The sequence below is a fragment of the Thecamonas trahens genome (assembly GCF_000142905.1).
Source record: "Thecamonas trahens ATCC 50062 unplaced genomic scaffold supercont1.12, whole genome shotgun sequence".
In the NCBI taxonomy this organism is placed as follows: Eukaryota; order Apusomonadida; family Apusomonadidae; genus Thecamonas; species Thecamonas trahens.
The window spans coordinates 25,129-43,718 of NW_013657668.1; the positions used below are offsets into that span (position 1 = coordinate 25,129).

Here is an 18,590-nt window from a genome sequence, read left to right on the forward strand (position 1 = left end):
TTTAGTTGGACGAGCCAGAAGAGTTACGTCGGGCCTCGGCGCGTAGCTGGGCATCGGCTTGCACCAGATCGCGGAGAACCTTGAGCCGGATCGGGCCTGACGACCGAGCGGAGGAGACGGCAAAGAAGACGTCATGGTCGGCGGTCGCCTGACTCGGGCTTACCAGCATGGTGACTGTGGGATCGTCGCAGGCGGTGACCCATGCGTCATAAGCGGCCAGCTCGCTGTCGACATCTTCGGCGACGACAGCAGCGGCGGCGATCTCGCGCATCAGCGCCCGCTGCGCCTCGCGCAGAGCTGCCTGCGCTGCCTGAGCCACTGCTCGCGCCGCCAACGCCGCATCGGCTGCCGCGTACTCAATTTCATACACATGCTGGCTCGCCAAATGCGCAAAGATGAGGCAGAGGAGCTCGGATGGAAGCAACGGAAGGAGACAGGCCGAGGCGTAGCGGTACTCGCCCGAGTCGGGATCGTGCGAGCGGGCAATGACCAGAACAGTGAATACCTCGTCGCGAAAGGCTTTGGGAAAGTACCGATGCCGCTGTGGCCTCCACCAGCGAGTCCGTGCCTCGGTCCACGCCTCGATCATCGCCGTTACGGCGGCCACGTCGTTGTCGCGATCGGCGATGGTCCGAAAGTCGCGATGGCAGATGTCGATGAGCGTCATGCCATTGTGTGTGGCGGTGAGCACAGGCGAGCCGGCGTCGAGCAAGAATCGCACCGCATTGACCTGGGCGTACCACGTTGCATCCGCCAGCGGAGTAAAGCCGTACGCATCGCGCGAGGCAATGCTGAAGCCAAACTCGGCGACGAGCCATCTCGCGAGTTCTTCGTGACCGCCCCACACCGCCCGATTGAGCAGAGTGTTCCCTCGCTCATCGCGCAACAGTGTGATGTCAAGCGGCGCCAAGGCTCCCGACTCGCAATCCTCGGTCGACTCTGCCTGCACCAGGCTGATGTGCATGGCCACGGCCTCGGCGTCTCCGGCCTCGGCAGCGTGGAACAAACCGACCTGTGCGGGGGTCGCATACAGCACCGTCTCCAGCTCGTCGTCCTCCTCCTCCCACTCTACCACATGCCGCCACATAAGGATATCTGCCTGGTGAGAGCCAGGATGTGGGTAATGACAGGCAGTGTCAGCGGGTGGGGGGAGTGGGTGTGGGTGTGGGGTACGAGTGGCGGCGCGCACGGCCGCCTGACAGGCCGCCAGCCAGCAGAGCGCATGCAGTCAAACTCGACCATCGTACCGTTTTGACACATGGTTTTTTTTTGCTTGTTGGAGAGTAGGGAAGGGGGTGGCCGGCGACGAAACCGGTGGTGCTTGCACAGACGCGAGCTTGCGCCGGCGTGCACGTGCACTCTGCTTTGCGTGGCGAGCAGAGGCCTGGTCGGCGGTAGTGTGCATGACTGGCTGGGTGTCAGCGCCAGATCAGCCGTGAACAACCGTGGGCGAGAGAGAAAACACAAAGAATGTGATCGACAGCGAGCGCAAGCGTCGACGCCATCAAGATGGGCAGCGGCCAGGACTCTAGTTAGGTCACACACACCCCGAGTCCGCTCCACCTTTCGCATCCCAACCTACGCCACATCACATCGCTCACCGCATCGCAGCCTGGCAACAGGGCCATCAAACGCGCGACATGACAGGCACACTGCGGCAGAGAGCGGTGAGCGTGGAGGGCAAGCGAGAGGGGGGAAAGAAGCAAGGCACAGAGCGCCGTCACAAACAAGACGACGAGGCTAGCCTAGCTAGTCCTTGTTGATACCAAGAATGCGCTTGCGGTGCATGTACGGGAGCTTGGGGATGAGGGCAAATCCGACGGCGACGACGTTGATGACAAACTGGGTGGTGGTAAAGTGGGCGTAGTGGCACGAGATGAGGAAGAGGACGACCGGGACTGCAGTGAAGAACTTGCGGGTGGTGGTGAACTGGACCTCATCATCGAGCTGCTCCCAGAGGGTGAACTCCTTGAACTCGCCCTGGTTGTGCTCAAACGGCGTGCCCTTCATCCAGTGCCACGTCACAAACGTGGTCTACCCATCCATACACAAGCCGAACGCACACACCCACAACCACCGTATGCAACACACATCACCATAAGTACATTTCCCCTCTCCATGCGCTGTTTCATCCCCGTAGCCCAAGTCATGCTACTGGTAGGCCTTCGGATAACTCTGGCCACCCCCCGCACCCCCCTCCCCCGACCTCTCCCTCCCGACCGCTTCCTTCCTTTCCAGAGCAAATCAAACATACCATAGTATGGAGGACATTGAAGAGAGTCCAAGCCGTCGTCGACGCCATAAAGCCCTGCAAGAGGTAGAGGAAGAACCGGAAGCCACCAATGAGACAGAGGTAGAAGATCCAGAAGCCGCGCCCGTTGATCCATGTCGAGTTTGGGTTCACCGCGTTCGGTGCTGCCTCGTCCATGTTGGCCTTTGCAGTGAGAGGAGTGTTGCTCAGATTGTTTCGACGCAAGTGCCCCGTGCCTGTCCGGCAGAAAGACTGGCGATCACGGCCGTATTAAGGAGACACGGTGAGGGAGGAGGGGAACGTGTTACGATCGCATGGCTGCTCGGCAGTGAGCAGCAAGGAGGAACGGCTGGTCACGACGATGGCGCGGCGACATCCATGGCGGTCGGCTGCTGCTGCTGCTGCTGCTGCTGCTGCTGCTGGGCGCGGGCCTGTGCCTGCTCGGTGCCGACTAGATCGCGCACGACGGCAAAGAGACCAACGAGGGCGCCGAGCTGGACCCGCTCGGTGGTGGCAAAGGTGAGGCGGTACTCGAGATCGGCGAGCTCCTTGAGCAGGACGCCGAGGACGTTAGACGAGAACTGCATGGTGGCGACGACGACGTGGATCTCGCGCACGATGTCGATGAGGGCAAGCCCCTTGTCGGTGCAGAGCTTGGTGACGGCGGCGTACGCAGTCGAGTACGGGTCGTTGAGCATCCAGCGGAGAATGAGCTTGATGTCCGACGGCATCGGGGCGCCGGTCGTCGAATAGATAAGCTCCTCGTCCAGGACGGTCGACGCCAGCGACGCCGACTGCAGGATGTTGAGGCACTTGCGCATGTCGCCCTGCGAGAGCCGCAGAAGCGCCGACTTGCCGTCAGGCGTGAGGGTGAGGCCCTCGGCCTCGAGTACGTGGTTGAGCCGGTGCTCGATCTGGTCCTGGCTCAGCGGCGCAAACCGGAACCGCATGCACCGCGACTGGAGCGCGGGAATGATGTTGGAGACGTAGTTGCAGATGAGGCAGAATCGGGTTGTCCGCGAGTACTTTTCGATGATGCACCGCAGCGCGTTCTGCGCCGTCTTGGTCATGGCATCGCACTCGTCAAGAATGATGAGCTTGAACCCGGTAGCAAACATTTTCCGTGTCGACGCAAACGACTTGACCTGATCGCGAACCACTGCAATGCCTCGATCATCAGACGCATTAAGCTGTCCACCCCCCCCCCCCATCCACACACACACACACATACCCGCCGCCCGCGTCGACGCGTTTGTCCCTCCCGAGAGGTGAGTTGTCGCCCTCTGCAAAACATGCCGTACACACGCTCATGACGTTACCCAGACCCCCTTTGCACACACAGACAAAGAGGATGATGTGGAGGTTTCGTCCGCGTGTACGTTGTTGCGGTCCACCCTGGAAGGCCTCGACTGTTGGAAGCCTCGTGTGGGGAGGGACGGAGGGAGTGGCGTCGATCCCGACGTAGAATCTTCAGGGGCGAGGAGAGGGCAGATGGTGGGGGGCATAGGCAAGGCAGGAAGCAAGGTAGGGAAGAAATGATGTGGCATGCAGTTGGAGAATACGTTGGAGGGGGGAGCAGGCGTACCTCTAGGATCATGGACTTGTACGAGGGGCCAAACAGCTGCTTGGCACAGGCAAGAATGGTCGAAGTCTTGCCCGTCCCCGGCGGGCCGTAGAGCAGCAGGTGCGGCATCTGCTGGCGATCGATGAGGGTCTCGATAGTCGAGATGATCTCCTTGTGCGAGATAAGTTCATCCAGCGAGTTGGGTCGGTACTTTTCCACCCACGGGAGGTTCGGGCTCACGCTCGCCATCGCCTTTGGGCCGTGGAGGGGGAGAAGTGGTGACCGAGTCGAACGCGACGGTGACGGCGACAGCGAAAACGGCTCGAACCCTCTCACTGCGCGAGTTTTGGAGGGAGGCGAAAGACAGCCACAACTCGATGATCCCAGAGATCGAGCGACGGTCAGTGGGTCGAGAGGGGATATACGTGTGAAGGGGTGGATGGCAGCAGGCTCGGTGCCTTGGTAGTGCGGGTGTGCAGGAAGAGAGGTCTCCTTTAATCATAACGAGGGCTCAGAACGAGGGTCCAAGGCGCAGGACGTTGGCTTAGGCAAACTTGGCCGGGAGGACAATGCCGGAGCACTGGATAATCATGCGGGCGGCGACGTGGCCGGCCTCGACGCAGGCGGCGATGTCCTGTCCCTTGGCCAGAGCGGCGAGGAAGCCACCGACAAAGGCGTCACCGGCACCGTTGGTGTCGATGATCTTGTCGTCCTCGATCTTGTCGACGGCGTAGGTGGTGACGGCACCGTCCTTGGCGACGATGGTCTCCTCCGAGCCGCAGGTGATGACGACAGTGCGCGAGCGCTGGGTGTTGACCTTGTCGAGGGCGGCGATGGCGAGGGCGATCTCCTTGAGGTCGGTCTTCTCGATGCCGTTGTGGGTGGCGTAGTCGGCGGCCTCGTCCTCGTTGCCAAAGACGTAGTCGGCGTACGGCATGACCTGGGCCATCTGGTCCTTGAAGAACTGGACAAGGAACGGGGCCGAGAGGTTGAAGCAGTAAATCTTGTTGGTGTCGGCGGCATGGCGCGCCATGTTGAGCATGGCCTCGGGCGAGACGGTGAGGTGGAAGCCGGCCGAGTAGAAGATCTGCGCCTGGGTGACAAGCGACCAGATCGCCTCCGACTGGAGGTGGTCAGCCTTGTAGTTGTTGGCCGCCGAGAGGTTGGCCACCAGCGAGCGGTTCTTGCCGGTGATGAGGCAGCCGCAAGTGCCGGTCGGCGTCGCCTCGTCCACAAGGTACTCGACACGGACACCGTCGTGCGCCGCAGCCTCCGAAAGCTTGGTCGCGTACTCGTCCGAGCCGACGCAACCCACAAAGGTCGTCGCCCGCGCGTTGTCCATGTAGTGCTGCGCCACACGAATCGAGTTCTGGGTCGCACCACCAGCCGTGTACGACACGGTCTCGTGCTTGGACAGCTCCTCGTACCTGCGCCGCCCCCCCCCCCAACCAGACTGTGAGACTCGCCATATTCTCTTCTATCTACGCATCATACTTGTGCCCTTCTCACTTGCTTCTATCGCACGCTACGCCCTGGGCCATCCCTGCCCACGTGGCTTCCGTCCTCTGCTCGGCATCCCAATCCATCTCTGCTCACCAACGTCGCCTGACGACAGCTCGAGGAGACACGGGCATGGCAGTCGGGCGAGAGGGAGGGGAAGGGAGGGAGGGAATGAATGGATGGCGTACATCGGAATGTGCTTGTCCTCGGCGAGGATGGCATCGTTGGCCTTGAGGCCATACTTCTCGAGCATGCCCTCGTCCACAGTGGCCGAGATGTCGAGCAGCGGGTTGCCGAGGGCAAAGATAACGTTCTCAGTAGCCATGATTAATGAAGGGGGGAGAGAGGGGTGCCGATGACGACGGGGGGTTATCGCTGACGGAAACCGCGACCGACGCCATGGTGACAGCAGAGAGAACATCAGCGAGCGGGCCGATGCGGTACCTGAACGTGTTTGTTGTTTATCGACAGCTAAACGATACCACCGATCATGGTGACGGCAGAGGCAAGGAGGCCACGGGTGGTGACGGTGAGCTGGCCGTCGAGGTCAAAGCCAGGCCGATCGACCACGTCGTCGGCCTGGCGGTACGCCGGGTCCCGAATAAAGCCGCAGGTGTCGGTGACGCCCATGGCGATGAGATCCAAGAAGAAGAATGGTGTCTGCGAGCCGCGCGTCTCGAGCGAGTAGCAGGTGCGAACCTCGGGTTCGTACAGCGCCATGACTGCGAGGAAGACCTCATTGGCGATCGGAGTCGACCAGCGGCTCTTGATGCCAATCTCAATCGGGTTGCCCGGCGGCCGGTAGGCCACCATGTCTGCGCTCATGTACGCGACCATGTCCCAGCCGCGCACCGCGATTAGGTTTGCGCGCCACCTTGTTCCCCAGTAGCCTTGGCATCCGGCAGTCCAGAACGCGAACCTGATCGAGGCGTTGAATGTGCGGTCGGACAACGCCAGCACCCGCGCCATCTCCAGAAGCGCCGCCACGCCTGAGCCGTTCGAGTTGGCGCCGGGCGCCGGATCGGTGGTCGACGACGTGTTCTGCCCGCACGAGTCGTAATGCGCGCCGATGAGGATGTACGTCTCGTTGTGGAGTCCGGGAAGCGTGCCGTAGATGTCGTCCGAGTAGCCCTTCCAAGACTTGTTGTCGCGCTCGATCTCGAGGCCGAGACCCTCGAGCTGGACCTCAATCCAATCGCTCACCTTGACCGCATCCTCCGAGCCCGACTGACGAGTCGTCAGCGTCGACGTCTTGCCGGTCAGGTAGTCGAGCGTCTGCCTCATATGCGCCGGCGAGATCTGCGCCCCAAGTTTGGCAATGGCTGCATCTGGAGCGGACATCGTCTCCACGCGCGCGAGCACCTCCTCCAGCCGCGCCGTGCCGTTGACCCCAAACATCATCGGCTCCGGCGCCATCGGCACGGCCACCGTCTCCAGGCTCGCTTGCGCCACACTCGCCTGCAGCTTGGCAACGTCGGTCAAAGCCACATCAAACACCAGTCCGGAGCCATAGGCGTAGACCGGCTCGCTCTCCACCTGATTGCGGACCAGATGTGCGACGTCTACGCTCGGAGCCGAGACGACGACCAGCGACCGCGTCACATCCGATCCGATGTACATCTCGGGAGATGACGAGAGCACAACTGAGCCCAAAGGCAGCATCGACGCCGACCGCGCCAGAGCCAACGACACATTGTGCTGCGGCATGTCGTAATACATCTCCAGACTGTGGTTGCTGTCAGCCAGGACACTGCCGGGAGCGGCCACGAGGACTTGGCCGCTGAAGCTACCACTGGCAGCAGCAGTCGACACCAGCACCAGAAGAGCAAGAACAGCATGAAGCATAGAGTGCGACATGTTGGGAGAGAGGGCGGTGGAGTGTGAGGCGGAGGCGTCGTGGTGAGAGGGAAGGGCGGAACGTCGCACGTGCAAAAGCCGCGCTGCGGCATGACAAGCACATCGCTGTCACGTGCACGGAAGAAGGCGTTCATTCCCAGTCATCATCGTCGACATCGATCCAGAGGTTGGCGTCCTCGACTGGGTCAACAGCCTCAAGCTCGACATCGACGGCCTCGCCGACTGCGTCACCCGGAAGCAGCTCGCTGTACGACCCTGCAGTAGTCGAGCTAGTGCCACCGGTGCCGGTCTGCTGGCTAGTGTAGTAGCGGTAGCCAAAGAGACCAGCGGCGCCGAGGACCATGACTACGAGGGCAAAGATCGTCGACGACGACGACGATGAGCTTGTGGTGTCGGTGCCGGTGATGACCGGGCGCCGCTTGGGCGCGGGTGGCGGCGGAGGTGCGGCGGCGTCGGGTGGCGGCGGCGGCGGAGGTGCGGCGGCGTCGGGTGGCGGCGGCGGCGGAGGTGCGGCGGCGACGGGTGGCGGCGGCGGCGGAGGTGCGGCGGCGTCGGAAGGCGGCGGCGGCGGAGGTGCGGCGGCGTCGGAGGGCGGCGGCGGCGGAGGTGCGGCGGCGTCGGAAGGCGGCGGCGGCGGAGGTGCGGCGGCGTCGGAAGGCGGCGGCGGCGGAGGTGCGGCGGCGTCGGAAGGCGGCGGCGGCGGAGGTGCGGCGGCGTCGGAAGGCGGCGGCGGCGGAGGTGCGGCGGCGTCGGAAGGCGGCGGCGGCGGAGGTGCGGCGGCGTCGGAAGGCGGCGGCGGCGGAGGTGCGGCGGCGTCGGGTGGCGGCGGTGACGGTGAGGGCGAAGGCGGCAGCGGTGACGGACTCTTTGTCACGCATTTCCAAATGGTCTCCCAAATATCGGTGAACTTGGCTTGGAGCACGAACTCTTCGGCATAAGGACGGGATGCCTCCCAGATGAACTGATCATTCAGCTCCATGACCTTCTTTCCGGCGGCGTGAGTAATGCGGAAATCGTCGCCGAGGGCACCCCCTTGAACAGAGAACCAAGACAGGTCAGGAGCACATCGCCAGTTGAGGCCAGGACAGGCCAGAGCGCCAATCCCATCTGAGCCACTACTCCAATTGAGGTCAGAACAGATCCGATCCTCGTCGCCATCGACTTTGAACGTGATGGTCAACTCCTGGCCCTCATAGGGATCGATTTGACACAGCCACTCGGATGTTTCCTCGATGAGGTTGCACTTCGAGGTCTTCTGAGGTGCCGATGTCAAGATCAAGTCGGACACAGGGTCATTGCCATCTACCTTGATCAATAAAGAGTAGAGCACTCCGTCGTCACTATGATCAGCACCAACGATGCACGCACATGGCGGGGGCGGAGTCGAGCCTACAGCTCGGCCTCGCATCAGGCACGCCACGCCAAGCACAAGCACTACAACCACACTCAGTCTTGTCATGGCAGCTTAATCAGCAGCAGCAGATACAGATCGTAATAAGCAAAGGCACCAGATCCACAATCTCGGAACACTCAGCAGCAGCAGGAAGCGGCGGCAGCAGCAGGAAGCGGCGGCAGCAGCAGGAAGCGGCGGCAGCAGCAGGAAGCGGCGGCAGCAGCAGGAAGCGGCGGCAGCAGCAGGAAGCGGCGGCAGTCAGGAGAGCGAGAAACAGCCAGCACCTACCAGAGTGACCACACGAGCAGCAGGATCCAAACAAAGGCCTCAAGTTGGTGTGGCACAACTACGTAGAGTCTGTTGTGGAGGGAGTTGAGAGTACCTTGCTCTTGCCCGTCTACCTCGCACCACACTCACTAGCTGTGCTCGATGTCGCCAGCAGGTCATTCGGTCCGACGCGATGACGTCGACCAATCAAAGACCACACCACTCATCAATCACGTGACAGATCGTTGCTCCGTGAAGCATGTGATCAGAGAGCAGTTGCGGCGGTGAGAGTGGGGCAAAGATGACGTGCCAAGGCAGAGTCACGGTCAGTGTGATGCCACTGTGGATGGGCAGCGGAGACGAAGGTCGGAGGAGGGGGGGGAGGGGGGAGAAGGCAAGGCAAGGCCGGCATCTGTACGACCTCGTCGACACATGATCAGATGAGGATGTGGGTGGCGGGGCGATGCATCGAGCCTGTCAAGTCACGCGCGTTCTCACCCAGTGCGCGTCACCTATCTGATAGAACAACTCCGCCTGTTCAGATCAGAGCTCAACAGTCAGGGCCGGATACACCACACACAGGCCGACCCAACCCATCCCAACCAGCGCCACACACGCCAAGCACTCCTCCACTCCTCCCCGACAATTGTATCGCAGCTGATCTGTCGAAAGTGTGCGGTGGGGCCGATCGAGAGCGAGACGGCAGCGGGCAGTGGTGAGCGCGACACGAGGGCGGAAGCCGGCCAGGGCTCGGAGCGCGGAGCCTTGGCCGGAGACGTGCACGGGCCACACCCAACTCGTAGGAGAGACCAGAGAGTGGCGAGAGCAACATGGGTGTCAAGAACCTCTGGCGGGTGGTAGAGCCGACTGGGCGGCGTGTACCGCTCGAGGCGCTGTCGAACCAGCGGCTGGCTATCGATACCTCGATCTGGCTGGCGCAGTTCATGTCAGCCATGCGGGATGCAGATGGCGAGCCGCTGCCCAACGCGCATCTGCTTGGCATGTTCCGCCGCATCTGCAAGCTGCTCTTTGTCCGCATCAAGCCGGTCTTTGTCTTTGATGGCGCTACGCCGGCGCTCAAGCGGAGGACCGTGGCAGAGCGCGCGCGGCGCCGCCGCGCCGCCGAGTCCGCTGTGTCCGTGCCTGCGGCCCAGGCTGCGCGCAAGCTGCTCAAGCAGCAGATTGCGTCGGCAGCTGCAAAGTCGGCTGGCGCCAAGGCTGCCGGATTCACGTCGCGATCCGGTGGCACTGCAGGTGTCGCGGCGCCGAGAAGCACGCAGGCCGCCTCTGTAGACACCGAGTCGGACGAAGAGGACGAGGAAGAGGACGAGGAGGAGCTCCAGCGTGCGCTGGAGGCGCTGGATGTTCCAATGGATTTGAGCGCGTTGGATATGGAGGTCTTCAAGTCGCTCCCGCCGCAGCTCCAGCGGCGGGTCCTGCGCGCCATGAAGCGCAAGCGCTGGATCAACCGTGCCCACCGGTACGAGCGGCTGCAGGAGCTTGCTCCGACGTCAGACGCGTTCTCGCTGTACCAGATTGACTCGTTGGTCAACAAGCACGACATCACCGCAAAGATGCAAGAAGCTAACAAGGCGCTGGAGAAGCAGGTCGACGTCGTGCTGGACCATGTCGACGACGACGATCTTGCGCCGCCGGCGCAGACCGAGCAAGCCGGCATGGCCTCGATCGATGTCGGCTCGCACGGCGTTATCTCGGTCCCTGCCCACAAGATTATGTCTGACGCCTCGCAATACTACATCCTCGCCGAGCTTCCGTCTTCATCCACTCGCGGGTGATGGGCGTGACCGGCCATGTCGACGATAAGTCGCTGGCCGCAGCCCGGATGCACACGTCCAAGACTGCAGCGTCCAACCCGCAGCCGACCTCAACGGCCAGCACTGGTGCCGGCTCAAACGACGACGGCCCCATCACTATTGCTGTCGGCGACGCGGACGATGCCTTTCCTGTCGACTTTTTTGACCAGTACGCGGCCAAGGCTACACAGCCGACCTCAACGGCCAGCACTGGTGCCGGCTCAAACGACGACGGCCCCATCACTATTGCTGTCGGCGACGCGGACGATGCCTTTCCTGTCGACTTTTTTGACCAGTACGCGGCCAAGGCTACACAGCCGACCTCAACGGCCAGCACTGGTGCCGGCTCAAACGATGACAGCCCCATCACTATTGCTCTCGGCGACGCGGACGATGCCTTTCCTGTCGACTTTTTCGACCAGTACGCGGCCAAGGGAACAGCCTCCTCCTCTTCCAAGACCTCCACCGCCCGAACTGTTGTCGATCTGACTGAAGACGATGCACTCGATATTGTCGCCGAGTCTCGGCAGCATGCGGGCGGCGGATTCGTGGCCGAGTCTAGCCCTGCCGGCGGGTTCATGACCGAGAATGCCGAGATCCCTGAGGAGCTCGCGCAAGAGCTTGCCGAGCTGAACGCGCTTGACGACGGCGGAACGACGACCGACGAGGACGGGGCAACGACCGATGAGGATGAGGACAAAGACTACGGTGGCGGATCGGACGTGGTCGACCTTACAATGCAGGGCCGGTTGGCGCAGTTTGAGGCGTCGGTCGCGGCGCCAGCCAGGCCGCCTGTGGCCAAAGGCCCGGGCGCTGTGACCCGCGGCGGGTTCCTCTACTACGGAGCGAGCGGCGGCAACAGCATCGCCGACGAGATGGCCGAGCGGGCTGCACTTTCCGACAGCTCGTCGACAACCGCCGACGATGTCATGTCCGAAGTCGGGGCCAGCGCGTCGGACTCAGAGTCTGCAGACAACGATGGGTCTGGCGACGACGAGGCCGAGCTGCCGGCCGACGGCGGGGGTCTCGCCGCGGCGGCTGATGGCGACTTTGCCAGCGACCTCTCCAAGTGGGACGACCACGGCGTGGAGCTTGTGGATCTTCTCGTCTCGGCGTCGGTGCGCAAGGCGCTGGGTGCTGGCGGTGAGACGGCGCCGAGTGCGGCGGCGCGTGCGCTGCAAGCCGAAACTATTTCCGAGGAGCTCGTGTTCGAGTGCGCGTCGCTGCTCGACGTCATGGGCATTCCGTACATCCAGGCGCCGTTTGAGGCCGAGGCGCAGTGCGCGGTGCTACTGGAGCTCGGCCTCGTCGACGGCATCATCACCGATGACTCGGACGTGTTCCTCTTTGGTGGCGACCGGGTGTACCGGTCGTTCTTTGACGAGCGGCGCTACGTCCGGCGGTTCGACATGTCGGTGATGAAGGATGAGCTCGGGCTGGACCGCGACGCGCTCGTCTTTCTCGCACACCTGCTTGGCTCCGACTACACAGCGGGCGTACACGGGGTTGGCGCCGTGACCGCGATGGAGGTGCTCGCGGCCTGGCCGCCGAGCGAGTATGGCGGCGGGCGCGAGGGCGTTGTTCAAGCGCTCGAGGCCTTCAAAGCTTATGTGACTGCGCTCCCGCACGAGGCCGACGCGCTCATCGCGGGGCGTCCGGAGCGGCTGCGGGTGCGGGCGGCGGTCAAGCGGCTGCAGTCGACGGTCCAGCTTCCTGCGCGGTTTCCAGACACCGCGGTGGTCGAGGCGTACCTGGCGCCCGCCGCGACGCGCGACGACGAGCCGTTTGAGTGGGAGGAGCCGCGGTTCGACGCGCTGGAGCAGTTTGCGGTTCAGACATTTCGCTGGAGCGCCGAAAAGGCGGCCACTGAGGTGGCGCCGGTCCGGGCCTCGTACGCCGAGCTTGTGCCGGCCAAGGTCCAGACCAAGATCGACGCGTTCTACCTCGGCGCCGGCGCCGGCGGCCTCGAGCACATCACCCGGATCGGCTCGCGGCGGCTGCGCGGCGTGGTGGCGCAGCTGCTGGGCGTCAAGCTCTCGTCGCTGCCTGCGCCGCCGGAGGAGGAGGCGCGGGCGACGGCGCGGAAGCGCAAACGGAAGCGCGGCGCCGAGCCTGCGCCCGCCGAGGCGAACGCGCCGCTGCCGGCCGTCGCCGATGTCGACATGTTGCGGATCCACGATGCGCTGCACAACTACGCGGTGCGGCGGGTGGTGGTCCAGGGCGAGGCCCGCGAGGTGCAGGTCTTTCCCAACTCGGGCTGCCGCTTTGTGGCCGTCGGCCCGTACACCTTTATCGAGCAGAATAAGGCCAAGGACTCGTACTACGCAGCCAAGGCCCGCGACGGCGCACTCATCTCGTGGATTCCGACCAAGGACGGCTCGCAGTGGGGCTGCATCTACAACTCGGTCATCAAGCATCCGCTCCCGCCGCTCTCGGCCGTCGATCCCTCGGGCATGCACTCGTCCGAAGAGTGGACCCCGCACATGCTCGCCACCCTCGAGGCCACGCTAGCATCGGTCGAACGAGGCCAGGCTCGAGCCTCACCGGCTCGCCCGGCCAAGCGGGCCAAGCCGTCGTAGTAAACCGCTCCGAGAAGTGGCGACTCGTTAATCGGCTACCGCGGCAGCTGATCGTCGTCGGAGCGGGCAGTGTGGATCATGTTGAGGAGCTCGGACGAGGCGACCGAAGAGCCCGGCGGGTCGAGCGAGACGTCGAGCATGGGGTTGCGGGCGGCGAGGCGGAAGCCCTGAGCGCGATCGCGGAGATGAAGATAGCCCTCCATGCGGCGGCCAGTCGGATAGAGAACTTCATGCGCAGCTGGCACGTGATCGCACGCCACGCACGCCTCGCCCTCGGTCGACGAGTATGCCGGGCACGGGCACGAGAGGCACCGCCCGCGCCGCACCCCGTTGTCGTCGCAGCACTCGGGCGCCGTCTCCTGCGTCCCGTGCTTGTCGGTGCACGAGCATGCCCTACACATCGACATGGTGAGGATTAGGGGGGGGAGGGGAGGGGGGGGGGGAGGGACGAGGAGGCAGGCAGAAGCAGAGCAGTGTCTCCCAAGCTCCGGCACCAGCTCCAACTCTGACCGCGCTGCGTCCACGGGGTCGTCGAACGAAACGATCGGCTGGCTCCGTTGGGTGGCTGTCGGCTGGCAGGTCGCCGGCTCGCCAGTATGACAGCGAAGCACAAATAGGGGCGAACTAAATACTTGGCTGACACAGCCACCCGCCCAACCATGGCAGGCGCGCACGTGCCGCCGGTCAAAGCTAAGAAAAATGTGTGTCATGGCAGCGTGGCCGCCAGCTCAGCCCCCGCAACCTCCGCAAGAGTCGACTGCCAACCTGTACCCGGTGAGCAACACGGCTGAGGGCACAAGATACAGGCGTAAATACCACTGATGGCCATGTTGTGCCCACTCCAAGGATAAGCAGGCAGCAGGCAGGTGATCATTGGCCCCATGATGGGATTGTACACGTGGAGGGGGCGAAGGGTGACCCGGTGATCGTGCACCACGACGAAGCGCTGGGCGTCGGCGAAATGCGGAGAAACTCGGATATTGGACGATGGACGAACAAATGGTTCAAGAATGGCTGCATTGGAGATAGGTAAGAGTTATGGCGTGATTGAAGTTTGGCGACGTCGCCCCGCCACACGCGACTTACCCGACACCTATTCTGCAGCGCCCCGTGAACCAACGTTGTTACACCGAGGGAAGGGCAAGTCGATATGTCGTTTATGCGTGACTCTGAGATGAGTCTCGCTCCTCTGTCCGTGGAGAGTCTCTCTTCTGCCATGCTCGGGAGCCCTGGGAGCCTCCTCGCCTCGCCGCTTATGGACGAACTGTTCGGTGCGCTGACTGGCAGCTGGGAGGGCGGCAACCCCCGCAGTCAAGCCCACCATCGGTCCGCCTCCCGCTACGGACGAACATTGCCTCGCAATCATCAACGCCTACGCCCAACCCTATCTCATCGATCTCGTCGTCGTCGCGCTCCTCTTACTCGTCGCCGGTCTCGCCAAGCCCGGCCACTCCGCCCGAGACTCACCCTGTCGCGTCGGCGGCGACGACGTCGTCCGTGCAGCAGCAGCACCACCACCACCACCACCAGTCGGGCGGCGCCGGCAAATCCCATCCCGCCATGCGGCCCACAGCCCACATGCAGGCGCACACCTCGGGCGCGGCAGGCACGCACGCCTATGCACATGTGCATGCTCACGCGCACGCGCAGCCGACTTCCTTTTCCATGGCGCAGGGCGGCGGCTACTTTCAGGCCTCTGTCGCCCAGCACGGTTACCTCGGCTACGCACCGATCCAGGGCCACAACTTTTTGGCTGACATCCCCAACTGGCCCGGCCATGCCAACAAGGCTGCTGCCGCCAGAGCCGTCCCGCTGCAGGGCGCGCAGGCCACGGCTGGCCCGCCGCGCCCGCCGACCGGCCCGGCCGCCGTCCCGCGCAAGTCGCGGTCATGCGACCGCTGCCGCGCGTCCAAGCGCAAGTGTGTTGTCGACGACGGTGCTGCCGCCTGTCGCCGCTGCCTCGGCGTCGGTGCCTCGTGTACCTGGCTAGTGCCGCCGAAGAAGCGCGGCCCCAAGCCCAAGTCCAAGTCCAAGTCACAACCACAGCCGTCCGCGCCCGAGCTCTCGCTCAAGCGCAAGCGCGACGACGATTCGCAAATCGGGACGATGGCGCTGACGCTCCGCGAGACCCGCGAGCCAAAGGTCCTCCGCACCCTCTCTTCGGCGGACGTCGGCCGGCTCACCGCGCTGCCTATGCCCATGCCTACTGTCCTCCCAGTCTCCGCCGTCGAACTCAACTACGCCAAGGCCTTCTTCGACCTCGACCTCTACCGCATGCTGCCGTCGGTTCCGCCGGCGGCGACCAGAGCCGTGCTCGACATCTGTTCGTGGGCACGGCCTGCGCAGCCGGGCGCCATTGCGCCGTCGGTCTCGCCGGTTCTCGAAGTACTCACCCGCCTGGTCATTGCCTGTGGCGCGCTCTCGCTCGGCGATCTGACCTCGTCACGCGCGCTCTCGCGCATGGCCTCGGACCGCCTCGGTGAGCTCATGTCCCACCATACGCCCGAGGCCATCGCCTGCCATCTCCTCTTCACGTTTCTCAACATGGACGGCAGCTTGCCGCGCGCGCTCACGCACGCGCTCCTCGCCCGCGACCTCGGTGTCCACCTCGACAGCAAGGAGCCGGTCCCCGGCAGAATGTTTACCACACCTGCCTCCCCCGCACTTCGTCTCGAGACAGTCTTTTGCGAAGCTGCCATTCGCCAGTCCCGCCGCGTTGAGGCGATGCGCTCCGACACAACCTTTTCCGCCTCGCCGGCCTCGGAGCCATCCAGCCCGATGTCGAGCTCGTCAAGCTCGTCGTCTTCGGTTATGGAACCGTCGCCGTCGCCGGCCCCTAGCCCGGGCATCGCCGCCGTCCTCCCCATCATCTCGTCGGTCAACAAGCTGATGCATGAGACCAACATTCCGTTTGTCATTGTCCTCGCCCGCAAGATCGGCCTCGTCCCGAGTGACCTCAATGACCTCAACGTCGAACACGCCATCCCGGCCGCCGGGCCGCGCACCTTCAAGCTCTTTGCTGCGCTTCTCGGCCACTGCGACATCGACCTCGAGTCGTCGTGGAAGCCAGTCTCGTTTGCCGACGCCACCTCGGACCTCCAGCGGGCCAAGCTCAATCAGATCCTCGACAATGCGCCGCTGCCGGACAGCATTGTCAACGACCGCCGCTCGTCGGCCGAGGTCATTGGCGTCATCCGCAGTGCCCTCGTCGAGTTTGAAGACACGCTCGAGACGCCCCAGCTCAAAGCATCGTCGGCGCAGTTCACCCCGGTTCTCCCGCTTCTGGCCCCACTCCGCCTCGCGCTCTCCTCGATCACCAACCACGCTGAAGACCTTAACTGCGTCCCCGACAGCATCGAATGGGAGATGGTCGCCATTGGCGAGGAGCTGCTCCGCGACTCGCATGCGCTTAACGCCCGCCTCAACATCCACCTCAAGACCCTCGCCCTCTTTACCCTATTCTCGATGAAGCGTGGCCAGTCGCGCGCTTGTGCCCAGCTTGCCCGCGTCCTCCAGCGCACTCTCCCGCTCTGCTCCTCGCGCGTCGCCATGGCCCTCTACGTTCTCGTCATCGACGGCTGGAGCGTTGATTTGCTGTCCTCGTAGGAGCTCAAGACCGCTCCTTCCTCTCCTTCACTCGCCAGGTTCCCCCCCCCCTCATTGGTGGCTGGTTGGAATCGCCCAAACGGGCGCAATCGGAGTCTGCCCCCAAACGGGCGCAATGTCCCGCGGCAGCACAAAACCGCACCCAGTCCCGCGCACATTCCGCTATTCTGCCCCACCCAAACACCTCTCCTTCTCTCTGAAGCAAAGAACCTAAACTAGAGAACATGACCGAGTACAAGCTTGTTGTTGTTGGTGGCGGTGGTGTCGGCAAGTCCGCCCTCACCATCCAGCTCATCCAGAACCACTTTGTTGATGAGTATGGTACGTCACCTCCCTACCTCCGCTTGCCCATTTCGCCAACAAAGTGGACAGACTTCATGGCACACACCACATACCCCCTCCTCCCCGCCTGTCTCGCTTTCCATGGCCTCTGTCTGCCACACGTGCCGCACCACCCCCGAGCCCGTCGGCCCCTCTCGGCTCTTTTTTTCGCCCAATTGGGGGCGCGCGCCAGGCAGCACCACTTTGCCACTCGCCACTCACTCGCCATGTTGGAGACAGACCCCACCATTGAGGACTCGTACCGCAAGCAGGTCATCATCGACCAGGAGACGTGCCTGCTGGATATTCTTGATACCGCCGGACAGGAGGAGTACTCGGCGATGCGTGACCAGTACATGCGGACCGGCGAGGGCTTCCTCTGCGTCTACGCCATCACCTCGCGCTCGTCGTTTGAGGAGATCACCGCGTTCCGCGAGCAGATCCTCCGTGTCAAGGACGCCGACGCTGTCCCGATCATGATCTGCGGCAACAAGTGCGATCTCGAGTCGGAGCGCCAGGTCTCTGCTGCCGAGGGCGAGGAGCTTGCCAAGTCGTTCACCGTCCCGTTCCTCGAGACCTCAGCCAAGACCCGCGTCAACGTCGAGGAGGCGTTCTTCCAGCTCGTCCGTGAGATCCGTCGCATGAAGAAGGACGACTCGGCAGGCGGCAAGCCCGCGGGCAAGAAGAAGAAGTGCCTCATCCTTTGAACCGGTGGCGCCCTTCCCTCCCCCTCGATCTGGCTCTGGCTCTGGTCCTGCACTGATGCACGGCCACTTGGCCGCCTCTTCCTCCTTTCCCTGTCTTTACACATCAAACAAGCATACCCTGACGCCTGACCCCGCCTTGTCCCCCCCCCCTCCACCCCCACTCTTCCTCTCCTCCTCTCCACAGTGTGAGGAGCCACACAACAACAGGTCTCTCAACCGTAAACGCCTCGATCTTTTTCACCAGCCATCCATCACTCTCCCACCCCCGCCCCCGCGATCTTCCCTTTGCTGTCATCCCTTCTCCGCAAGATGGGTAAACTTGCTGCACCGCCATCTGGCCAACTCCACCCTATCGGGTGATGCTTACTATGTCACCGCAACATGATCACGGATTTTCGACCTCTTTTCCGCCATCGCCACACGAGCCATGGCGCCCGCTCTTGATGAGGCAGTTTGTGATATGGTCACGATCGCCTGATAAAGATGGTAACCGCGGGAAGCTTATAGCCATGTACGGCGGTCTACGATTGTGTTTGTGTATATGTCTGAGTATGATTGCTGCCTTGGCCGCCTCCAGCCGCATCCTTACCGCCTCTCCCTCTCACCTTGTGATCGTCCACCCTCACTCCCCTCATCGATCATCATCACCACCCCAACTGCTTCTCCGATCCCATCCCCCATGAACACTCCCTCACACCCGTGTGATCTTCTCCCTTCCCCCCCCCCCCCCC

General features: G+C 63.3%; 11 protein-coding genes across 11 annotated transcripts; 4 read left to right on the forward strand and 7 right to left on the reverse strand.

The window, feature by feature from the left end:
• Position 1: 1 nt before the first annotated feature.
• On the reverse strand, positions 2–1,221 carry AMSG_03175 (uncharacterized protein; the record flags this gene model as incomplete). The annotated part of the gene is made up of 1 exon (XM_013904572.1): positions 2–1,221. Exon 1 carries the CDS (start codon positions 1,085–1,087, stop codon positions 2–4), a length of 1,086 nt encoding a protein of 361 aa, XP_013760026.1. The 5' UTR covers positions 1,088–1,221.
• Positions 1,222–1,244: 23 nt separating this feature from the next.
• AMSG_03176 (unfolded protein response Orm1) lies at positions 1,245–2,449 on the reverse strand. Its single transcript, XM_013904573.1, has 2 exons — positions 2,255–2,449; positions 1,245–2,034 (listed from the first exon to the last, which is right to left on the reverse strand). The coding sequence occupies exons 1-2, from the start codon at positions 2,426–2,428 to the stop codon at positions 1,750–1,752; spliced, it is 459 nt and encodes a 152-aa protein (XP_013760027.1). The 5' UTR covers positions 2,429–2,449; the 3' UTR covers positions 1,245–1,749.
• Positions 2,450–2,604: 155 nt separating this feature from the next.
• On the reverse strand, positions 2,605–4,064 carry AMSG_03177 (replication factor C subunit 5; the record flags this gene model as incomplete). The annotated part of the gene is made up of 2 exons (XM_013904574.1): positions 2,605–3,441; positions 3,837–4,064. The coding sequence occupies 2 exons, from the start codon at positions 4,062–4,064 to the stop codon at positions 2,605–2,607; spliced, it is 1,065 nt and encodes a 354-aa protein (XP_013760028.1).
• Positions 4,065–4,287: 223 nt separating this feature from the next.
• Positions 4,288–5,655, reverse strand: AMSG_03178 (adenosine kinase). The gene is made up of 2 exons (XM_013904575.1): positions 5,504–5,655; positions 4,288–5,242 (listed from the first exon to the last, which is right to left on the reverse strand). Exons 1-2 carry the CDS (start codon positions 5,638–5,640, stop codon positions 4,360–4,362), a joined length of 1,020 nt encoding a protein of 339 aa, XP_013760029.1. The 5' UTR covers positions 5,641–5,655; the 3' UTR covers positions 4,288–4,359.
• A 104-nt stretch (positions 5,656–5,759) lies between these two features.
• On the reverse strand, positions 5,760–7,186 carry AMSG_03179 (peptidase M28). Its single transcript, XM_013904576.1, has one exon. It carries the CDS (start codon positions 7,170–7,172, stop codon positions 5,787–5,789), a length of 1,386 nt encoding a protein of 461 aa, XP_013760030.1. The 5' UTR covers positions 7,173–7,186; the 3' UTR covers positions 5,760–5,786.
• Positions 7,187–7,302: 116 nt separating this feature from the next.
• AMSG_03180 (uncharacterized protein) lies at positions 7,303–7,515 on the reverse strand (the record flags this gene model as incomplete). Its single annotated transcript, XM_013904577.1, has 1 exon — positions 7,303–7,515. The coding sequence occupies one exon, from the start codon at positions 7,513–7,515 to the stop codon at positions 7,303–7,305; it is 213 nt and encodes a 70-aa protein (XP_013760031.1).
• Positions 7,516–9,662: 2,147 nt separating this feature from the next.
• On the forward strand, positions 9,663–10,628 carry AMSG_03181 (uncharacterized protein; the record flags this gene model as incomplete). Its single annotated transcript, XM_013904578.1, has 1 exon — positions 9,663–10,628. The coding sequence occupies one exon, from the start codon at positions 9,663–9,665 to the stop codon at positions 10,626–10,628; it is 966 nt and encodes a 321-aa protein (XP_013760032.1).
• Positions 10,629–10,675: 47 nt separating this feature from the next.
• AMSG_03182 (uncharacterized protein) lies at positions 10,676–13,244 on the forward strand (the record flags this gene model as incomplete). The annotated part of the gene is made up of 1 exon (XM_013904579.1): positions 10,676–13,244. The coding sequence occupies one exon, from the start codon at positions 10,676–10,678 to the stop codon at positions 13,223–13,225; it is 2,550 nt and encodes an 849-aa protein (XP_013760033.1). The 3' UTR covers positions 13,226–13,244.
• Positions 12,908–13,635, reverse strand: AMSG_03183 (uncharacterized protein). The gene has a single exon (XM_013904580.1). The coding sequence runs from the start codon at positions 13,630–13,632 to the stop codon at positions 13,261–13,263; it is 372 nt and encodes a 123-aa protein (XP_013760034.1). The 5' UTR covers positions 13,633–13,635; the 3' UTR covers positions 12,908–13,260.
• A 1,150-nt stretch (positions 13,636–14,785) lies between these two features.
• On the forward strand, positions 14,786–16,831 carry AMSG_03184 (uncharacterized protein; the record flags this gene model as incomplete). The annotated part of the gene is made up of 1 exon (XM_013904581.1): positions 14,786–16,831. One exon carries the CDS (start codon positions 14,786–14,788, stop codon positions 16,829–16,831), a length of 2,046 nt encoding a protein of 681 aa, XP_013760035.1.
• Positions 16,832–17,055: 224 nt separating this feature from the next.
• On the forward strand, positions 17,056–17,859 carry AMSG_03185 (Ras-like protein rasG; the record flags this gene model as incomplete). Its single annotated transcript, XM_013904582.1, has 2 exons — positions 17,056–17,152; positions 17,393–17,859. The coding sequence occupies 2 exons, from the start codon at positions 17,056–17,058 to the stop codon at positions 17,857–17,859; spliced, it is 564 nt and encodes a 187-aa protein (XP_013760036.1).
• Positions 17,860–18,590: the final 731 nt, after the last annotated feature.

What these genes read in the sequence shown, in the direction of transcription:
- AMSG_03176 (XM_013904573.1), bottom strand. Translation starts at nt 2,428, where the DNA reads ATGGACGAGGCAGCACCGAACGCGGTGAACCCAAACTCGACATGGATC. An exon ending in TCAATGTCCTCCATACTATG is followed by an intron (nt 2,035 to 2,254) that starts GTATGTTTGATT and finishes ATGGATGGGTAG; the next exon opens with ACCACGTTTGTGACGTGGCA.
- AMSG_03178 (XM_013904575.1), bottom strand. Translation starts at nt 5,640, where the DNA reads ATGGCTACTGAGAACGTTATCTTTGCCCTCGGCAACCCGCTGCTCGAC. An exon ending in GAGGACAAGCACATTCCGAT is followed by an intron (nt 5,243 to 5,503) that starts GTACGCCATCCA and finishes GGGGCGGCGCAG; the next exon opens with GTACGAGGAGCTGTCCAAGC.
- AMSG_03179 (XM_013904576.1), bottom strand. Translation starts at nt 7,172, where the DNA reads ATGTCGCACTCTATGCTTCATGCTGTTCTTGCTCTTCTGGTGCTGGTG.
- AMSG_03183 (XM_013904580.1), bottom strand. Translation starts at nt 13,632, where the DNA reads ATGTCGATGTGTAGGGCATGCTCGTGCACCGACAAGCACGGGACGCAG.